This window comes from Lolium rigidum, chromosome 6 (assembly GCF_022539505.1).
Source record: "Lolium rigidum isolate FL_2022 chromosome 6, APGP_CSIRO_Lrig_0.1, whole genome shotgun sequence".
Classification (NCBI taxonomy): Eukaryota; Viridiplantae; Streptophyta; class Magnoliopsida; order Poales; family Poaceae; genus Lolium; species Lolium rigidum.
The window spans coordinates 253,334,176-253,350,580 of NC_061513.1; the positions used below are offsets into that span (position 1 = coordinate 253,334,176).

Here is a 16,405-nt window from a genome sequence, read left to right on the forward strand (position 1 = left end):
TGGCTCCACTGTTCAATTTCTCTCCGTTCCAAGGACCTTTGCATCTGAACTGAATATTCAGCCAATCAGTGCCATTTTTTTGGTCAATCAGACAATCACATCAATGCATCACCCGTTAAAACATACTATCTCCGTTTCAAGGAATAAGACGCCCTCGTTTTTCATGTTTTTTGGTTGACCAAAAATTATTTCAAATATATAAAGATTATTTATATGAAATTAGCATCATCAGAAAGTGTTTGTCAATACGAATTCAACGATACTAATTACATATAATATAATGAAGATTTTGTTACTCAATTTTGTTACATATAATATAATGAAGATTTACATATAGTATAAGAATACGAAAACGCAGGCCACATCAGTGCAGTTGAGAGACATGGCAAGTTCACTACTTTGAGGAAGTATTGTAATGCAAATGCAATACGTCGTATGACGTATGTCCTCTCAGAAGCAACAACAACTCGCCGATTTCCAGGGAAAAGAATCAGATAGCTCATGCAATACAAGTATGCAACCCAATTGGATAATGCGACTCGTCGAGCGCAAAGCTACAAAAGAAGGACGATCAGGTCTCACTCTCACTCACTGACCAAACTACTACTCTTGATCGAACACCCACATATATCTCCACGGCTCAAGCTGCAGCTGGAGCTCACCACACTCCCCTCCTCTTTCAAGTCCACACGAAGTCCTGAGCAGTGAACGAGGGAGCTCGGAACCATGGCGTCCGTGGAAACGCCGCAAGAACAGTACGCGACCAAGCCAGCGGCCGCGGGCAGGAGCTACTGGCGGTGGCACAAGGACGACTTCTTCCCGGAGCCGTCGTTCGCGAGCTGGGGCGCGTACCGCTCCGCGCTGGCCGCGACCCCCTTGAGGCTCCGTGACCGGTTCACCGGCCGCTCCACCGATGCCATCGAGCTCGGCGCGCTCCGGCGCCGCAGCGAGAACGAGATGCGCCGGTGCCTCACGTGGTGGGACCTGACATGGTTCGGGTTCGGCTCCGTCATCGGCGCCGGCATCTTCGTGCTCACCGGGCAGGAGGCGCACGACCACGCCGGGCCCGCCATCGTGCTCTCCTACGTCGTCTCCGGCCTCTCCGCCATGCTCTCGGTGTTCTGCTACACCGAGTTCGCCGTGGAGATCCCCGTGGCAGGGGGCTCCTTCGCGTACCTCCGCGTCGAGCTCGGTGACGTAGCGGCCTTCATCGCCGCCGCGAACCTCATCCTCGAGAGCATCATCGGCACGGCCGCGGTTGCGCGCTCCTGGACGTCGTACCTCGCGTCGCTCATCAACAAGCCGTCGAGCGCGCTTCGCATACACACCTCGCTCACCGAGGGTTACAACGAGCTGGACCCCGTGGCGGTGGTGGTGATCGCGGTCACCGCGACCATGGCCATACTGAGCGCCAAGGGCACATCCCGCATCAACTGGGTCGCTTCCGCGGTCCACGTGGTGGTGATACTGTTCGTGATCGTGTTCGGCTTCATCCACGCGAAGCCGAGCAACCTGACCCCGTTCATGCCGCACGGCGTGCCTGGCGTGTTCCGGGCGGCGGCGATCGTGTACTTCGCGTACGGCGGGTTCGACAACATCGCGACCATGGCGGAGGAGACCAAGAACCCGTCGAGGGACATCCCGCTGGGGCTCCTGGGATCCATGTCGGTGATCACGGTCATCTACTGCCTGATGGCGCTTGTGCTGAGCATGATGCAACCGTACACGGCGATCGACCGGAGCGCGGCCTACTCGGTGGCGTTCAGCAACGTGGGGATGCACTGGGCGCAGTACGTGGTGGCGCTGGGCGCGCTCAAGGGGATGACGACTGTGATGCTGGTGGGGGCGCTGGGGCAGGCGCGGTACACGACGCACATCGCGCGGAGCCACATCATCCCGCCGGTGTTCGCGCTGGTGCACCCGAAGACCGGCACGCCGGTGAACGCCACCATACTCATCGCCGCCTGCAGCGCCTGCATCGCCTTCTTCTCCAGCCTCAACGTGCTCGCCAGCCTGCTCTCCATCAGCACGCTCTTCATCTTCATGATGATGGCCACCGCGCTCCTGGTCCGCAGGTACTACGTCAGGGGCGTGACGACGCGGACGCACGCGACGCGGTTCGTGGTGTTCCTGCTCATCATCATCTTGTCGTCGGCGGGCATCGCGGCGTCCTGGGGCGCGGCGCCGGAGCGGTGGGAGGGGTACGTGGTGCTGGTGCCAGCGTGGTTGCTGGGGACGCTTGGGATCCAGCTCATGGTGCCCACAGCGCGCGCGCCCAAGGTGTGGGGCGTGCCGCTCGTGCCGTGGCTGCCCTCGCTCTCCATCGCCACCAACCTCTTCCTCATGGGCTCCCTCGGCTCCACGGCCTTCGTCCGCTTCGGCGTCTGTACCGCCATCATGCTCATCTACTACGTTCTCGTCGGCCTGCACGCCACCTACGACGTCGCGCACGATGAAGACGAGGGGATAGAGTACAACAACAAAGCTGCTGATGCTGCCGCTGAGAAGGCGACGGTCAAAACGGCCGATGTGGAGAAGGCTAGTGCGGGAGATGGTGAGCGCTAAAGATGGCCGTACAGCTCTGGCCGGTCTGCCCACGTACTGCGACGGCCATGCGTGGTACTGGTACCTCCGCGTTGCTAAACACTCTCAAAAAAAACGCAATTTGTATCACGAAATGAATAATCTTCCCACAGGATTCTAATGTGCACAGTCTCGACTTTGTTTCTTTGTATAATGTATAAGTGTGCAGTGCAGGCAGGTGTAATTATATAAAGATATATAAGTGTGCAGTGCAGTGCAGGGAGCATCTTGACAATAACAACAACACAACAACAAAATCTTTATTCCCAAACAAGTTGGGGTAGGCTAGCGGTGAAACCCATAAGATCTCGTAACCAACTCATGGTTCTGGCACATGGATAGCAATCTTCCACGCGTCTATTTCCATGGCTAGTTCTTTGGTGATACTACAGTCCTTCAGATCTCTTTTTACAGACTCCTCCCATGCCAAGTGTGGTCTACCCCGTCCGCTCTTGACATTATCAGCACGCTTTAGCTATCCACTATGCACTGGAGCTTCTGGAGATCTGTGCTGAATATGCCCAAACCATCTTAGACGATGTTGGACAAGCTTCTCTGCAATCGGTGTTACCCCAACTCTATCTCTTATATCATCATTCCGGACTTGGTCCTTCCTCGTGTGGTCACACATCCATCTCAACATGCGCATCTTCGCCGCACCTAACTGTTGAACATGCCACCTTTTAGTCGGCCAACACTCAGCGCCATACAACATTGCGGGTCGAACCGCCGTCCTATAGAACTTGCCTTTTAGCTTTTGTGGCACTCTCTTATGACAAAGAATGTCAGAAGCTTGGCGCCACTTCATCCATCCGACTTTGATCCGGTGGTTCATCTTCATCAATATCTCCATCCTTGTGCAGGATTGACCCCAAGTATCGAAAGGTGTCCTTCTGAGGCACTACCTGCTCATCCAGGCTAACCTCCTCCTCCTCGTGCCTAGTAGTGCTAAAACCGCACATCATGTACTTAGTTTTAGTTCTACTAAGTCTAAAATCTTTCGAGTTTGTCCCCAAAATTCTAACTTCCTATTGACCCCCGTTCGACTATCATCGATTAGGACCACATCATCCGCAAAGAGCATACACCATGGGATATCTCCTTGTATATCCCTTGTGACCTTATCCATCACCAAATCAAATATATAAGGGCTCAAAGATGACCCCTGGTGTAGTCCTATTTTAATCGGGAAGTCATTGGTATCGCCATCTCTTGTTCGAACACTTGTCATAATGATGGCGTGTAAGACACACATCCGTTGGGAACCCCGAGAGGAAGGTGTGATGCGCACAGCAGCAAGTTTTCCCTCAGTAAGAAACCAAGGTTATCGAACCAGTAGGAGTCAAGGAGCACGTGAAGGTTGTTGGTGGCGGAGTGTAGTGCGGCGCAACACCGGGGATTCCGGCGCCAACGTGGAACCTGCACAACACAATCAAAGTACTTTGCCCCAACGTAACGGTGAGGTTGTCAATCTCACCGGCTTGCTGTAAACAAAGGATTAGATGTATAGTGTGGAAGATGATGTTTGTTTGCGAAGAACAAGTAAAGAACAATTGCGATAGATTGTATTTCAGATGTAAAGAATTGGACCGGGGTCCACAGTTCACTAGTGGTGTCTCTCCCATAAGATAAACAGATGTTGGGTGAACAAATTACAATTGGGCAATTAACAAATAAAGAAGGCATAACAATGCACATACATATATCATGATGAGTACTATGAGATTTAATCAGGGCATTACGACAAAGTACATAGACCGCTATCCAGCATGCATCTATGCCTAAAAAGTCCACCTTCAGGTTATCATCCGAACCCCCTCCAGTATTAAGTTGCAAACAACAGACAATTGCATTAATTAGGAAGCACCAAAGACTGTCAAAGAAATCCGAGGATTCCTAGGAATGGCAGGATACTACCGGAGGTTCATTGAAGGATTCTCCAAGATAGCAGGACCGATGACGAAGCTGTTAAGAAAGAACACACCATTCGTGTGGTCGGAGGAGTGTGAGAAGAGTTTTCAAACTACGAAGGAGAAACTCACCACAGCACCGGTGTTAGCAGTTCCGGAGGTTGGCAAGGATTACACCGTGTACTGTGACGCATCCAAACATGGATTGGGTTGCGTACTCATGCAGGATCGGAAAGTGATATCTTATGGATCGAGGCAACTTGGACCTCATGAAGTGAATTATCCAACACATGATTTAGAGCTAGCAGCAGTTGTATTTGCACTTAAAACATGGAGACATTTTCTCTATGGAGCCAAGTGTGAGCTCTATACGGATCATAAGAGTCTCAAGTACTTCTTTACTCAAAAGGAACTCAATATGAGGCAGAAGAGATGGCTCGAACTAATCAAGGATTATGATTTGACCATCAATTATACTCCAGGAAAGGCTAATGTTGTAGCAGATGCTCTGAGTAGGAAGAGCACTGGAGGAGTGGAACAAGAGATATCACCGGAGTTGAGGAAGGAAATAAGTCAAGCCCAAATACAACTTTGGGAGAAAGAAGCTCATGAAGGACTATCAGCTTTACAAGTAGCCGATGAGCTAAATGTTAACTTAAAGAACGAGATAATGATGGGTCAATTAGACGATCCATTCATCGTAGAGGAGATGAGAAGGATAGATGAGGGTAGACCATCAGAATTTCACCGAGGAGAATCGGGATCATTATGGTTCCAGAAGAGGATTTGCGTTCCGGATATTGCTGAGATTAAGGAAGTAATACTCCGGGAAGCTCATCAAACACCATATTCCATACATCCGGGAAGTACAAAGATGTACATGGATCTTAAGGAGCTATTCTGGTGGAATAACATGAAGAGAGAAATAGCACAATACGTAGCGGAATGCCATACCTGCCAAAGAGTGAAGGCTGAACATCAGAGTCCGGCAGGAAAGTTACAACCTTTACCAATCCCAGAATGGAAATGGGAGGAAATAGGAATGGATTTCATCACCGGACTACCCATGACAAATAAAAAGAAGGATATGATATGGGTAATCATGGACCGGTTGACGAAAAGCGCACACTTCTTAGCGGTAAATCAACAGGATAAAGGAGAAAAAACTCATCGATCTTTACATCAAAGAGATCGTAAACAAACATGGAGTGCCCAAGAAGATCGTGTCAGATCGAGGATCCGTGTTCACATCAGAATTTTGGAAGCAACTACATGAAGCTTTAGGATCTAAGTTAGATTATAGTACCGCCTATCATCCTCAGACAGGTGGACAAACAGAGAGAACCAACCAAATCCTAGAGGATATGCTTAGGGCTTGTGCCCTAGACTTCGGAGGATCATGGGAGGAGCATTTGCCACTAGCAGAGTTTTCATACAACAATAGCTATCAAAGCAGCATCAAGATGGCACCGTTCGAAGCTCTGTACGGAAGAAAGTGTAGATCACCCATATGCTGGTACGAAGCTGGAGCAAGCAAGGAGTTTAATCCTGATTATGTCAAGGAAAAGCAACAAATCATTGACATTATAAGAGATAGGCTTAAGATAGCTCAAAGTCGACAAAAGAGTTATGCCGATCAGAAGAGAAGAACATGGGAGCCACAAGTTGGAGACATGGTATATCTCAAGGTGAGCCCGATGAAAGGTCTTCCAGAGATTTGGAGTAAAGGGGAAGTTAAGCCCTAGATACATCGGACCTTTCAAAATTCTGAGTCAAAACCGAGGGTTAGCCTTTGAATTGGAACTACCGGGGAGGTTATCCCAAGTTCACAACATATTCCATGTGTCGCAACTCAGAAAGTGTTTAAAGACCCCAGATGAGCCAGTATCACATGATGAGCTCGAGCTACAACCAGATTTGACATACATCGAGAAGCCAGCGAAGATTCTCGAGGAGAACTGGAAACAACTCAGGAATCGAGCCATAAAATACTGCAAGATACAATGGAAGCATCATCCCGAGAGGGAAGCCACCTGGGAAAAAGAGGAAGACCTGAGGAAAACATACCCCGAACTCTTCAGGTATTACAACCACAACTTCGGGACGAAGTTTTCTTTAAGGGGGAAAGGCTGTAATATCCCAGGACTAGAGACGATCGAGGGGTAGATTTTAGAAAGGGATGTGCATTGCATCGTAAATTCTGGGGAAATTTCGCGCTTTTAAAACAAAACTGCATCGAAGGGGGACAGGTTTCTCTCTCGACATCTTACAGGGTTAGGGTTTCGAGAGTGCGACAAACTTGTTCCTACTCAACTATATTAGGGTTTTGAGAAGAGAGAAGAGATATTGCATCACAATCTTAAGTTGCATGATTGAATTCAAGTTTAAGTTGCATGATTGAATTCAAACCAAAGTTGAATTTGAATTTCAAATTCAAACATTAAATAAATACTTCATAATTCAATTGTGAGAAAGTTCATTAAGTAAATTATAAATAATACAATTCAAATGAAAAGTAAAGCTCATTAGAGAAAACCTTGAGCTTTATTGATTATCACACAATATACAATGTCTTTACAATATTCACAATTGAAATAAATACAACATATTACAAGAATTGGAAAAATAGAAAAAACGAAAAGAAAAAGGAAATTACAATTCAATGATCTATCCTAAAACTACAAGCCAATATTCATTTAGTCTTGAGCTTGATGATCTTCATGTCCATTTGATCATCTTGATCCCTGCACATAATCACAACAAACACAAGTTATGCCAAGTGGCATAGCCACTTGGCAGGTTAAAAATCAAATGGAAGTGGAGAGGATATGACCAAAGCTGCCGAGCTGATCCACTCTCAGCCAAGAACCAAGCCATATACCAAGCACTTGCACACACACACAGCAAGCCTGCTCACAAGGCTGTGTGCATGCCCAACAGCACACACAGGCTAGTGAGTCACCACAAGCCTGCCAGGCCAAGCTGTCGACCAGGAAGGCAATGAAAGGGAGGTATAAATACCTCCACAGTAAACCCTAACCAGTTCATCGACACCATCAGCTGGGTAAGTGCATCAAGAACACAAGAACACTTAGAACAGGAAGAACAGCAACCCACCATAAATTATCCAGGGACAGTTTCACCAAGAACTGTCAACTGTGAACCAGCACAGGATGGAGTAGAGCAAGCTCAAGCAAGCCACTAGGAGGAGCAGGGCAAGCACTGAAATCATTCAGAAGCAAACCCTCTAGACCAACACATTTCTAGGAGCTGGAGTGAGGTATACCAATAAATCATGAGCAAGCAAGGTTTTGCTCATACTAACTCAGCATATGCACAAGTCACAGAAGCAAAAGAGGGTAGAACCCTGCTTGTATCATCATCTGGCTATCCAGCCATTTGGTGCAAGCAATTGATGAATAACCAGAAGGAAACCATCCAGGGAACACTGGTTGTGTCAACACAGTGAGACAACCAGAGAAATCCAACAAGGATTTAATTCCTATCTAGTCACACAGATTCACTTAGCACCCTACAGCTAGCTAAACCATCAGACAGATAGACCATATGAGGTATAATCCTGTTTGTCAACAGCAAAGCTCACTGGAAATCCAACAAGGGATTGTCCAGTGATGCATTCATCAAGCCACAACCAGTCAACAGGGGTGGGAGCTTCCTGGACAGCAAGAACTGCTGTCAAGGCCACCTCAACCACTTAACCAATTCCAACAAAGATGCCATGCACAGATATCATCACCCAGAAGGGTTCAAAAGGAGGGCTAGGGTACACAACCATTGGTTGGCATCCATCTAGCCCTACCAAACTCAATAAAATGATCATAACTGCAGAGCAGTTCACATCAATTATCCATATGATCAAGCCAAACTAAATAGATAATTGAAATACACAAGCAACCAATGATACAGACACTTGCAATTGATCTAGATGATCACTGCAAGCAACAGCAGGTGCTGGGGTAAGCAAGAGCATGCACCAGCACAGGTTTGAGTGACACACAGGCCAAGTAAGAGCATCAGTGAAACACAAGCCATAGGAAAGCAGAGAATCATCAAGCACTGATGATCAGATGATCATCAGGGCTTGCCTTAGCATACAAAAGCTTGACAGAGGCAAGCCTGACATCAATCCATGAACCATATAAATGAAACAGCCACAGTTAAGCAACAGTTATATCACAGATAATCACATAATTAACCTATGATTGTATCCAGTAGCACATCAAATGATTGATGAACCACTGGATCATGTTACACAAGCAAAGCACACATCAATTCATTACTGAATAACACTGTTAAGCCCACAGTAATGCTCAATTGAGCATAATCATGAATTGAGCACAAGAATTAGCACCCAATTGTTCTGGCACTTGCAAAACTGCAAGGACTACCCACTGTAGTCAAGTCAAGACCATAATCATGAACACACTTGAGTGTCTGGCAAGCATAATAACATGAACAAAAGCACGGAGCAAGAATCTAGCAAGAATGGCAAGCACTGGCATGGCCAGGGCAACAATGGCCAAGGCCAGTAGGGCCAGTGGCTTGAGCAGCATAGCAGCAGCAGCACAACGAATAGCACAGCAACACAAGCAGCATAGCAGCAGCACATCAGCATAGCAGCACAAGCAGAACAGCAACAGCATCACGGCATGGCCGCACCTCTACGAGGAAGGGCAAGCCAGTGACCAAACTAGATGAAGAAGAGGAGGAGAAGAAGTAGAACGGGCACAGAAGAGAGATCGAAAGGTGGCGCACGTACCCGGGGCGAGAGGACGAGCAGATGCGGCCATGGCGGCCACGGTGGCGCGCGCCGAGTGCTCGGTAGCACCTGGCCAGGCCAGGCCATGCGCCGACAAGCGCCGCAGCGCCCCACACCACCGCGGCGAGGCCCACGGCGGCGCCATCGCGCCTGGAGCCCAGCGAGCCACGGGATCGCCACGATCCCGTAACCCTAGCCGCCGCGAGGGAGATCGAAGACGAGCTGGAGCAGCACCCGCTCCAGATCGACACGGATAAGGAGGACCGCCGTTGTGAGGCGCGTCGAATGCGCCCCACGGCGAGGGCTAAGTCCGATGGAGCTCGCCGGAATCGAGCGGCGACGGCGGTGGCGAAGCAAATCGCCAGAGAGGGGATTAGGGTTAGGGTTCGGACACGCCCGAGGGAGAGAGAGAGGAATGAGGCTGGTCGAGCCGGACCAGGTGGGTCGGTCGACCTAACCCACTGGGTTACACCGACAGGTGGGCCCAGGGGCATTTTTGCCATTTCACAATTCATTTAAAATACAGAAACTTTGAAAATGCACAATAAATATTTCCTAGCTCTAAAAAAATAGTTAAAAATATGAAAACCACTCAGTATAAAAAACTCTATCATAATAAAATATGAAGTAGAATTTTTGAAGGTAAACAAGAATAAGTTCAAATTTAATGATTAAAATAATCATTTAAATCACATATATTATTTTCAATAATGAAAATAAGTCCATAAATTCTTTTGGACTTTAAAAACACCTTGACAACATTTCAAGGTTGTATTTACCCCAAATAGAGTATCTCCAAATTATTCTTAGTATTAACCTCTCACATGAAATAATAACGACATCGGAAGGGGGGAACAAACCCTAAAATTGGAATCATGCATCAATGCTTCTTTAACCATTGCCCTTATCGGACAATGATGCTATTTTTCCAGCAACAGAGGACAAGGGTCAGTCCACACCATCCAACTGCAACACTTTGCAGTGTTCAGGCAAGTTCATCACTTGCTCATGTCATTTGAGTATCTTTATCAAATTACTTGCAAAGTACTATGATTATCATTATTGCATAAAAATCAAAACCACTATTTTCATAACTAGGAATATGACTATGTGGTTGGCAATGGAACCATGGATTGTGTTGATATGGTGGAGGTTCCATTGCAAGGGTTTATATCCATCTAGGATTAAACAACAAATGTCGTCCAGTGATTCTTGTGCCGTAATACCCGTGTTAACCATAAGATCCGGAGTGGGACGGAGTAGTCAAAAGTGTTTCCACCTCTCGTTCATCAACGGATGCGCTTTACCGTAGTACACTTGTAATCCAAGGGGGCAAGCGGTGAGGCTGAGGAGTCCTAAGTCCCCACGGCATTGTCCGTAGTACACTTGTCGCCCGAAGGAGCAAGCGGTGAGGTCGGGGAGTCCTAAGTCCCCACGGTATTGCGGTCTATGATGGGTTGCAACTGCCGGCGTAGGAATGTATGGTAGAGCCCTGCATTGTCGTCGTGGTCGGGGCCCATCCTTAATTGGAGTAAGTGAACCGACGTGGACCCAGGGTCGGAGATTGCAACAAAGGGTGGGTGTTCGAGGTAGCGGAGGAACATGATTGGCTAGACCTTATACCGGGCCTCACACCGAAGGAAGTGTGGAAGGGAAAGCTGCCCGGTTGGCACCAAGGTTAAGATATCTTATGGGTAAAGCAACACACCTCTGCAGAGTGTAAAAAACCGTGACCTGTCACTCCCTGTTCCGGGATTTGGAACTACGAACGCTGCCGGAAAGGAACTCCATGAAGTTCTAGTAAACCGGTGAAGGCTGACGGACATAGTTCTTCGGAATAAAAGCAACCTCTTGAAGAAATGTTTATCAAAACTTGCATTGGTATTAGACTTTTGGTCTAGTATCGTAGCTAGTGCATTAAACACCGCCTTTCTATAATGAACTTGTTGAGTACGCTCGTACTCATACCACTCTTAAATCCTCAGCTTAGATTGTCCGAACCATCCGGAGGAGGACAACGACAACCACTGAAGGAGCCGACATCATCGGCTATGAAGAACCAGACCTCTCTGGAGGTGTCGAAGGTGTAGACTACCTTATAGTCTACGGAACCGGGGAGAGTTCCGGTGGAGAACAACCTTAGACCGATAGAGAGTAGTAGTAACCGAGCAGTACGAACTTCCAGTACTTAACTGCTCATTGAAATAAATGTACCACTTATTGAGACTAATATATTGTAAGTTAGGTTGGATTCGTCTCGAACCCAGGAGTATCCCTCTTAGGACCCAAGAGGAGCTCCGAGATGATATGTACATTATGTTTGTAATAATAAATGAATGAGTTATGGACCTGCTATGTTCTGTTGTACTACTCTGAGGGATGTAATATTTGCGGAATGGTACTTCGTGAATGTTATATCAACGACTGGCATACTACAACATGCAGTGGTATGCAGGGTCACCACGAGTTGGTATCGAGCAAAAGCTTTGACCTTAGGTTGGAACCTAGTAAATGGGACGAAACGTTAGGAGTCAAATAGGATTAGTAAATAATTCTCTAAAAATATGGTGTATATTCACTTGAGAATAAAACAATCATATGTTTTAGTGCTATAATTCTTTATTATCACTATTATGATGCATTATTACTAATCTTATATTCTTTCTATTCTACAGCCAACTATGGCAAGTTCACGCCCGGGACGAAACATGAAAGTGAAGCCGTCAAACTTGAGTGAATACGACGGAGGACTCGCAGATATTCTTCGAGACATGTTGCTTGAATTTGGGTGCGATCCCCAAATCCAAGTGATGAAATACTGGTACTATGATGGACCAGTATTGGCGAAGTGTAGGGTAGGGCTAAGACTTCCAGAATCCTTAGGAATGAGCGTAGTGATGCCAGCAGGTGAGGCTAGGACTATCAACACAGCCTACCACATAGCCGTTATGAGAGCCATCACTGACATTCGGGAGCATAAGACGAAAGAGCTTATGGGTTCCGAATTCACACACATTCCTCATATGGAGGAGGAAGATGATCCTATGCTTAACCACTTCAAGTTTGCAAAACGCAAACCAGCAGAAGCCGCTAAGTATATGGATAACAGCCGCAACCTACTGTCATTGTTATATCAGCTGAACCGTCATTTGACGGGAGCAATTGATACAATGCTAGAGGAGTTCACTGAGCCCAAGGAGGAGACCAAGGAGAGTGCACCAATGGAGAATGAGGTTCACACACCAGTTTATTCAGCTGGTGATTACATTAGTATCGATCATCCCGAACAACAAACCACACCCATGACACCTAGGTACTTTCCTAGTAGTTCCCATGGAGGATATGAGGGTGGAGAGGAATCCGGAAACAATCAGCGTTCCGTGACTCCTATAGAAAACTCCACGGGTTGGCGTTGGGGATCAGATACTGGAACCCATAGTGGTTCAGTTAGATATGACGGGGAGATGAATGAGGACGCCACGACCCAGAACCAGAGTTATCCGTGGAATGGGGAAGATGATGGAGGGTATTCGATACAGGTTGAGTCGGATACAAATGTTGGAAATACCTATGGTGGAGTCACAGGGGAGTACACCCGATGGGTGGACTATGATGCACTGAATGACCAGTTCGTGAACACCGATTTCTCCCTGGGATCATCATCTGATTCCGACTACCAGCCGACGGGGAGACCTTATGTTCCAGGTTTTGTCAGGAGGACTACACGTTCGACCGGATGGAAGCCTGGAATGTACCGGGAGTGAAGAACCGCTAGTGACCACCAAGGGAGGCGAGACTACAATACATAAGTACCACATGTATTGTAGTATGTAATATTTTGTAGAAATTTGTACATATACTTTAATAAGTGAGTTTGCATACTCACAACGTCACTGAGTATTGTAATAAGACCACTTATGTATGTATATACAGGGTATATGTTTTGTATGATTTGGATTTGCTTCTTGATTTCCATTGCGTGACTAGTTCTGTGCACAAAGTTGAGCTCAGAAAACTTGCGCTTGGAGTAACTATGAGTACCACTTTGTGTCTCAGAACTAGGGGGAAATGTCGGGATTGACGGGTGAGGAGAGCGAAGCGCAGCGTATGGAGTGCGAAGCCAAGCAGAAGGAAGAGGCTGATGAAGCAGCCAGAAATCAGTTTCCACCACCACCACCACCCATGACGCATCAGAACTTCCTCCAATACATGCAAATGTTGGAGGAGAGGCAACGTGTAACATTGGAGCAGCAGAACAAGTTCTTCCAGGAGCTGCTTCAACAAAACAGGGTGGAAAGGCCCGAGAATCAGGGAGTCACCTTGTCTGACTTCCAGAACACTAAGCCTATATCCTTCGCATACGCGCCCGAACCAATGGACGCGGAGGATTGGTTGATGGTACGGAGCGGAAGCTCAACACCGTTGGATGTAATGACCAGGAAAAGGTCAGATATGCAACACACTTGTTGTGTGGACCCGCCGCATCGTGGTGGGATAATATAGTAGCCGTATATCCGGCTGAGAAGGTGTTCACCTGGGAGGAGTTTAAGAGGAAGTTCAGGGAATCCAATGTCCCTGAAAGCATTGTGGAGTTGAAGTGTCGAGAATTTGAAAGTCTCGAGCAGAAGGATAAGGCCATCCTGACTTATGTCAGGGAATTTTCGAAGTTGTCTCGGTATGCTGTTGAGGAGGTCAACACCGAGGACAAGAAGAAGAAGAGGTTTTTGCGGGGATTAAGTCCCCAGTTCAAGGTTCAGCTCAGGATGATGCGAGCGACCGAGTTCCAAGAGTTGGTGGATGCAGCCATCACTCTCGAAGATGATTTTAAACAGCTGCAGGAGGAGAAGAGGAAGAAGGCTAAATTTGAGCCCAAGAGGTTTGTCAGCAACAAGCCTAATACTGGTTTGAATTTCAAACCAAGGTACAACAACAACAACAACAACAACAACAACTACTACTACAATAGCAGGAGGAACCAAGCGTTTCAGACTGCAAATCAAATAGTTTGCCGAAGCTGTGGACTCTCAGGACATTTTTCCAAGGATTGCAAGAAGCCAAAGATAATATGCTTTGGTTGTCGCCAGGAGGGGCACATGTTGAAGGACTGCCCCAAGAGAAATACTGGTCGAGGTCAGTCAGGAGGAGGAGGAAGCCGTGGAGGAAACACCGGAGGGAACTGGGAGAACAAGAAACCCTTCGGCAAGTTAAACTGCACCATCTTGGAGGAGGTGGTTAACTCCGATCAAGCAGTGATAGGTACGCTCCAGATACTTACTCATCCTGGCAAAGTACTTTTCGATACTGGTGCAACTACATCATTCATTTCTCAGCAATTCATCATCAAACATGGGATTAGTTGCACTAAGTTAGATAAACCCATAACCATACTTTCCGCGGGGGGAACGATAGTAGTAACCCATACCAAACAAGGACAAGTCATTATGATCAATAAATGCGCATTTGACGCAGACCTGTTCATTTTACCGATGAAGGACATTGATGTCATTCTTGGTATGAACTGGTTAGAAGCTAACGGAGCATTGATCGACTGTGTGAATAAGACTGTGTCTTTGAAAAGCCCCGATGGAAGTAGAATGATCTACCAAGGAGACAAGCATACACAGATTGAAGTACAGTTACAGTTGAATAGCATGAAGGAAGTGAAGTTGGAGGATATACCCATAGTAAATGAATTCCAGGATGTTTTTCCTAAGGAATTACCTGGAATGCCACCAGATAGGGAGATAGAATTTACCATCGACCTAATTCCAGGCACAACTCCGATTGCTAAAGCACCATACAAGATGGGGCCTAAGGAGTTGAAAGAACTTAAAGAGCAATTGGATGACTTAGAACAGAAATGATTCATACAGGAGAGTATCTCACCATGGGGATCACCAGTTATCTTCGTGGATAAAAGAGATGGAGGTAGAAGGATGTGTGGAGACTACAGGAATTTGAACAATGTTACTATCAAGAACAAGTACCCACTTCCTAGAATACAAGATTTATTTGATCAAGTAAGAGGCGCGGGAGTCTTTTCCAAGATTGATCTAAGATCCGGTTATCACCAGATAAAGATCAAGAAGGAAGACGTTCCGAAAACAGCCTTTGTCTCGAGGTACGGACATCATGAATATCTAGTAGTACCTTTTGGATTAACCAATGCTCCAGAAATTTTCATGAATCTCATGAATAAGATCTTCATGCCATGTCTAGACAAGTTCGTCATCGTATTCATCGATGATATCTTGATCTATTCCAAAGATAAAGCTGAACATGCTGAACATCTGAGAATAGTGTTGCAAACACTAAGGGAACACCAACTCTATGCTAAATTTAGCAAGTGTGAGTTTTGGCTAGATCAAGTAGAATTTCTTGGTCATGTCATTAGCAAGGATGGAATAGTTGTTAACCCGAGCAAGGTAGTAGCAGTTTTAGACTGGGAAGCACCAAAGACTGTCAAAGAAATCCGAGGAGTCCTAGGAATGGCAGGATACTACCGGAGGTTCATTGAAGGATTCTCCAAGATAGCAGGACCGATGACGAAGCTGTTAAGAAAGAACACACCATTCGTGTGGTCGGAGGAGTGTGAGAAGAGTTTTCAAACTCTGAAGGAGAAACTCACCACAGCACCGGTGTTAGCAGTTCCGGAGGTTGGCAAGGATTACACCGTGTACTGTGACGCATCCAAACATGGATTGGGTTGCGTACTCATGCAGGATCGGAAAGTGATATCTTATGGATCGAGGCAACTCGGACCTCATGAAGTGAATTATCCAACACATGATTTAGAGCTAGCAGCAGTTGTATTTGCACTTAAAACATGGAGACATTTTCTCTATGGAGCCAAGTGTGAGCTCTATACGGATCATAAGAGTCTCAAGTACTTCTTTACTCAAAAGGAACTCAATATGAGGCAGAAGAGATGGCTCGAACTAATCAAGGATTATGATTTGACCATCAATTATACTCCAGGAAAGGCTAATGTTGTAGCAGATGCTCTGAGTAGGAAGAGCACTGGAGGAGTGGAACAAGAGATATCACCGGAGTTGAGGAAGGAAATAAGTCAAGCCCAAATACAACTTTGGGAGAAATAAGCTCATGAAGGACTATCGGCTTTACAAGTAGC

The 16,405-nt window shown here is 46.7% G+C and overlaps 1 protein-coding gene across 1 annotated transcript; it reads left to right on the plus strand.

The window, feature by feature from the left end:
* The first annotated feature begins 609 nt into the window (after positions 1–609).
* Positions 610–2,737, plus strand: LOC124661486 (cationic amino acid transporter 5-like). The gene has a single exon (XM_047199345.1). The coding sequence runs from the start codon at positions 727–729 to the stop codon at positions 2,563–2,565; it is 1,839 nt and encodes a 612-aa protein (XP_047055301.1). The 5' UTR covers positions 610–726; the 3' UTR covers positions 2,566–2,737.
* Positions 2,738–16,405: the final 13,668 nt, after the last annotated feature.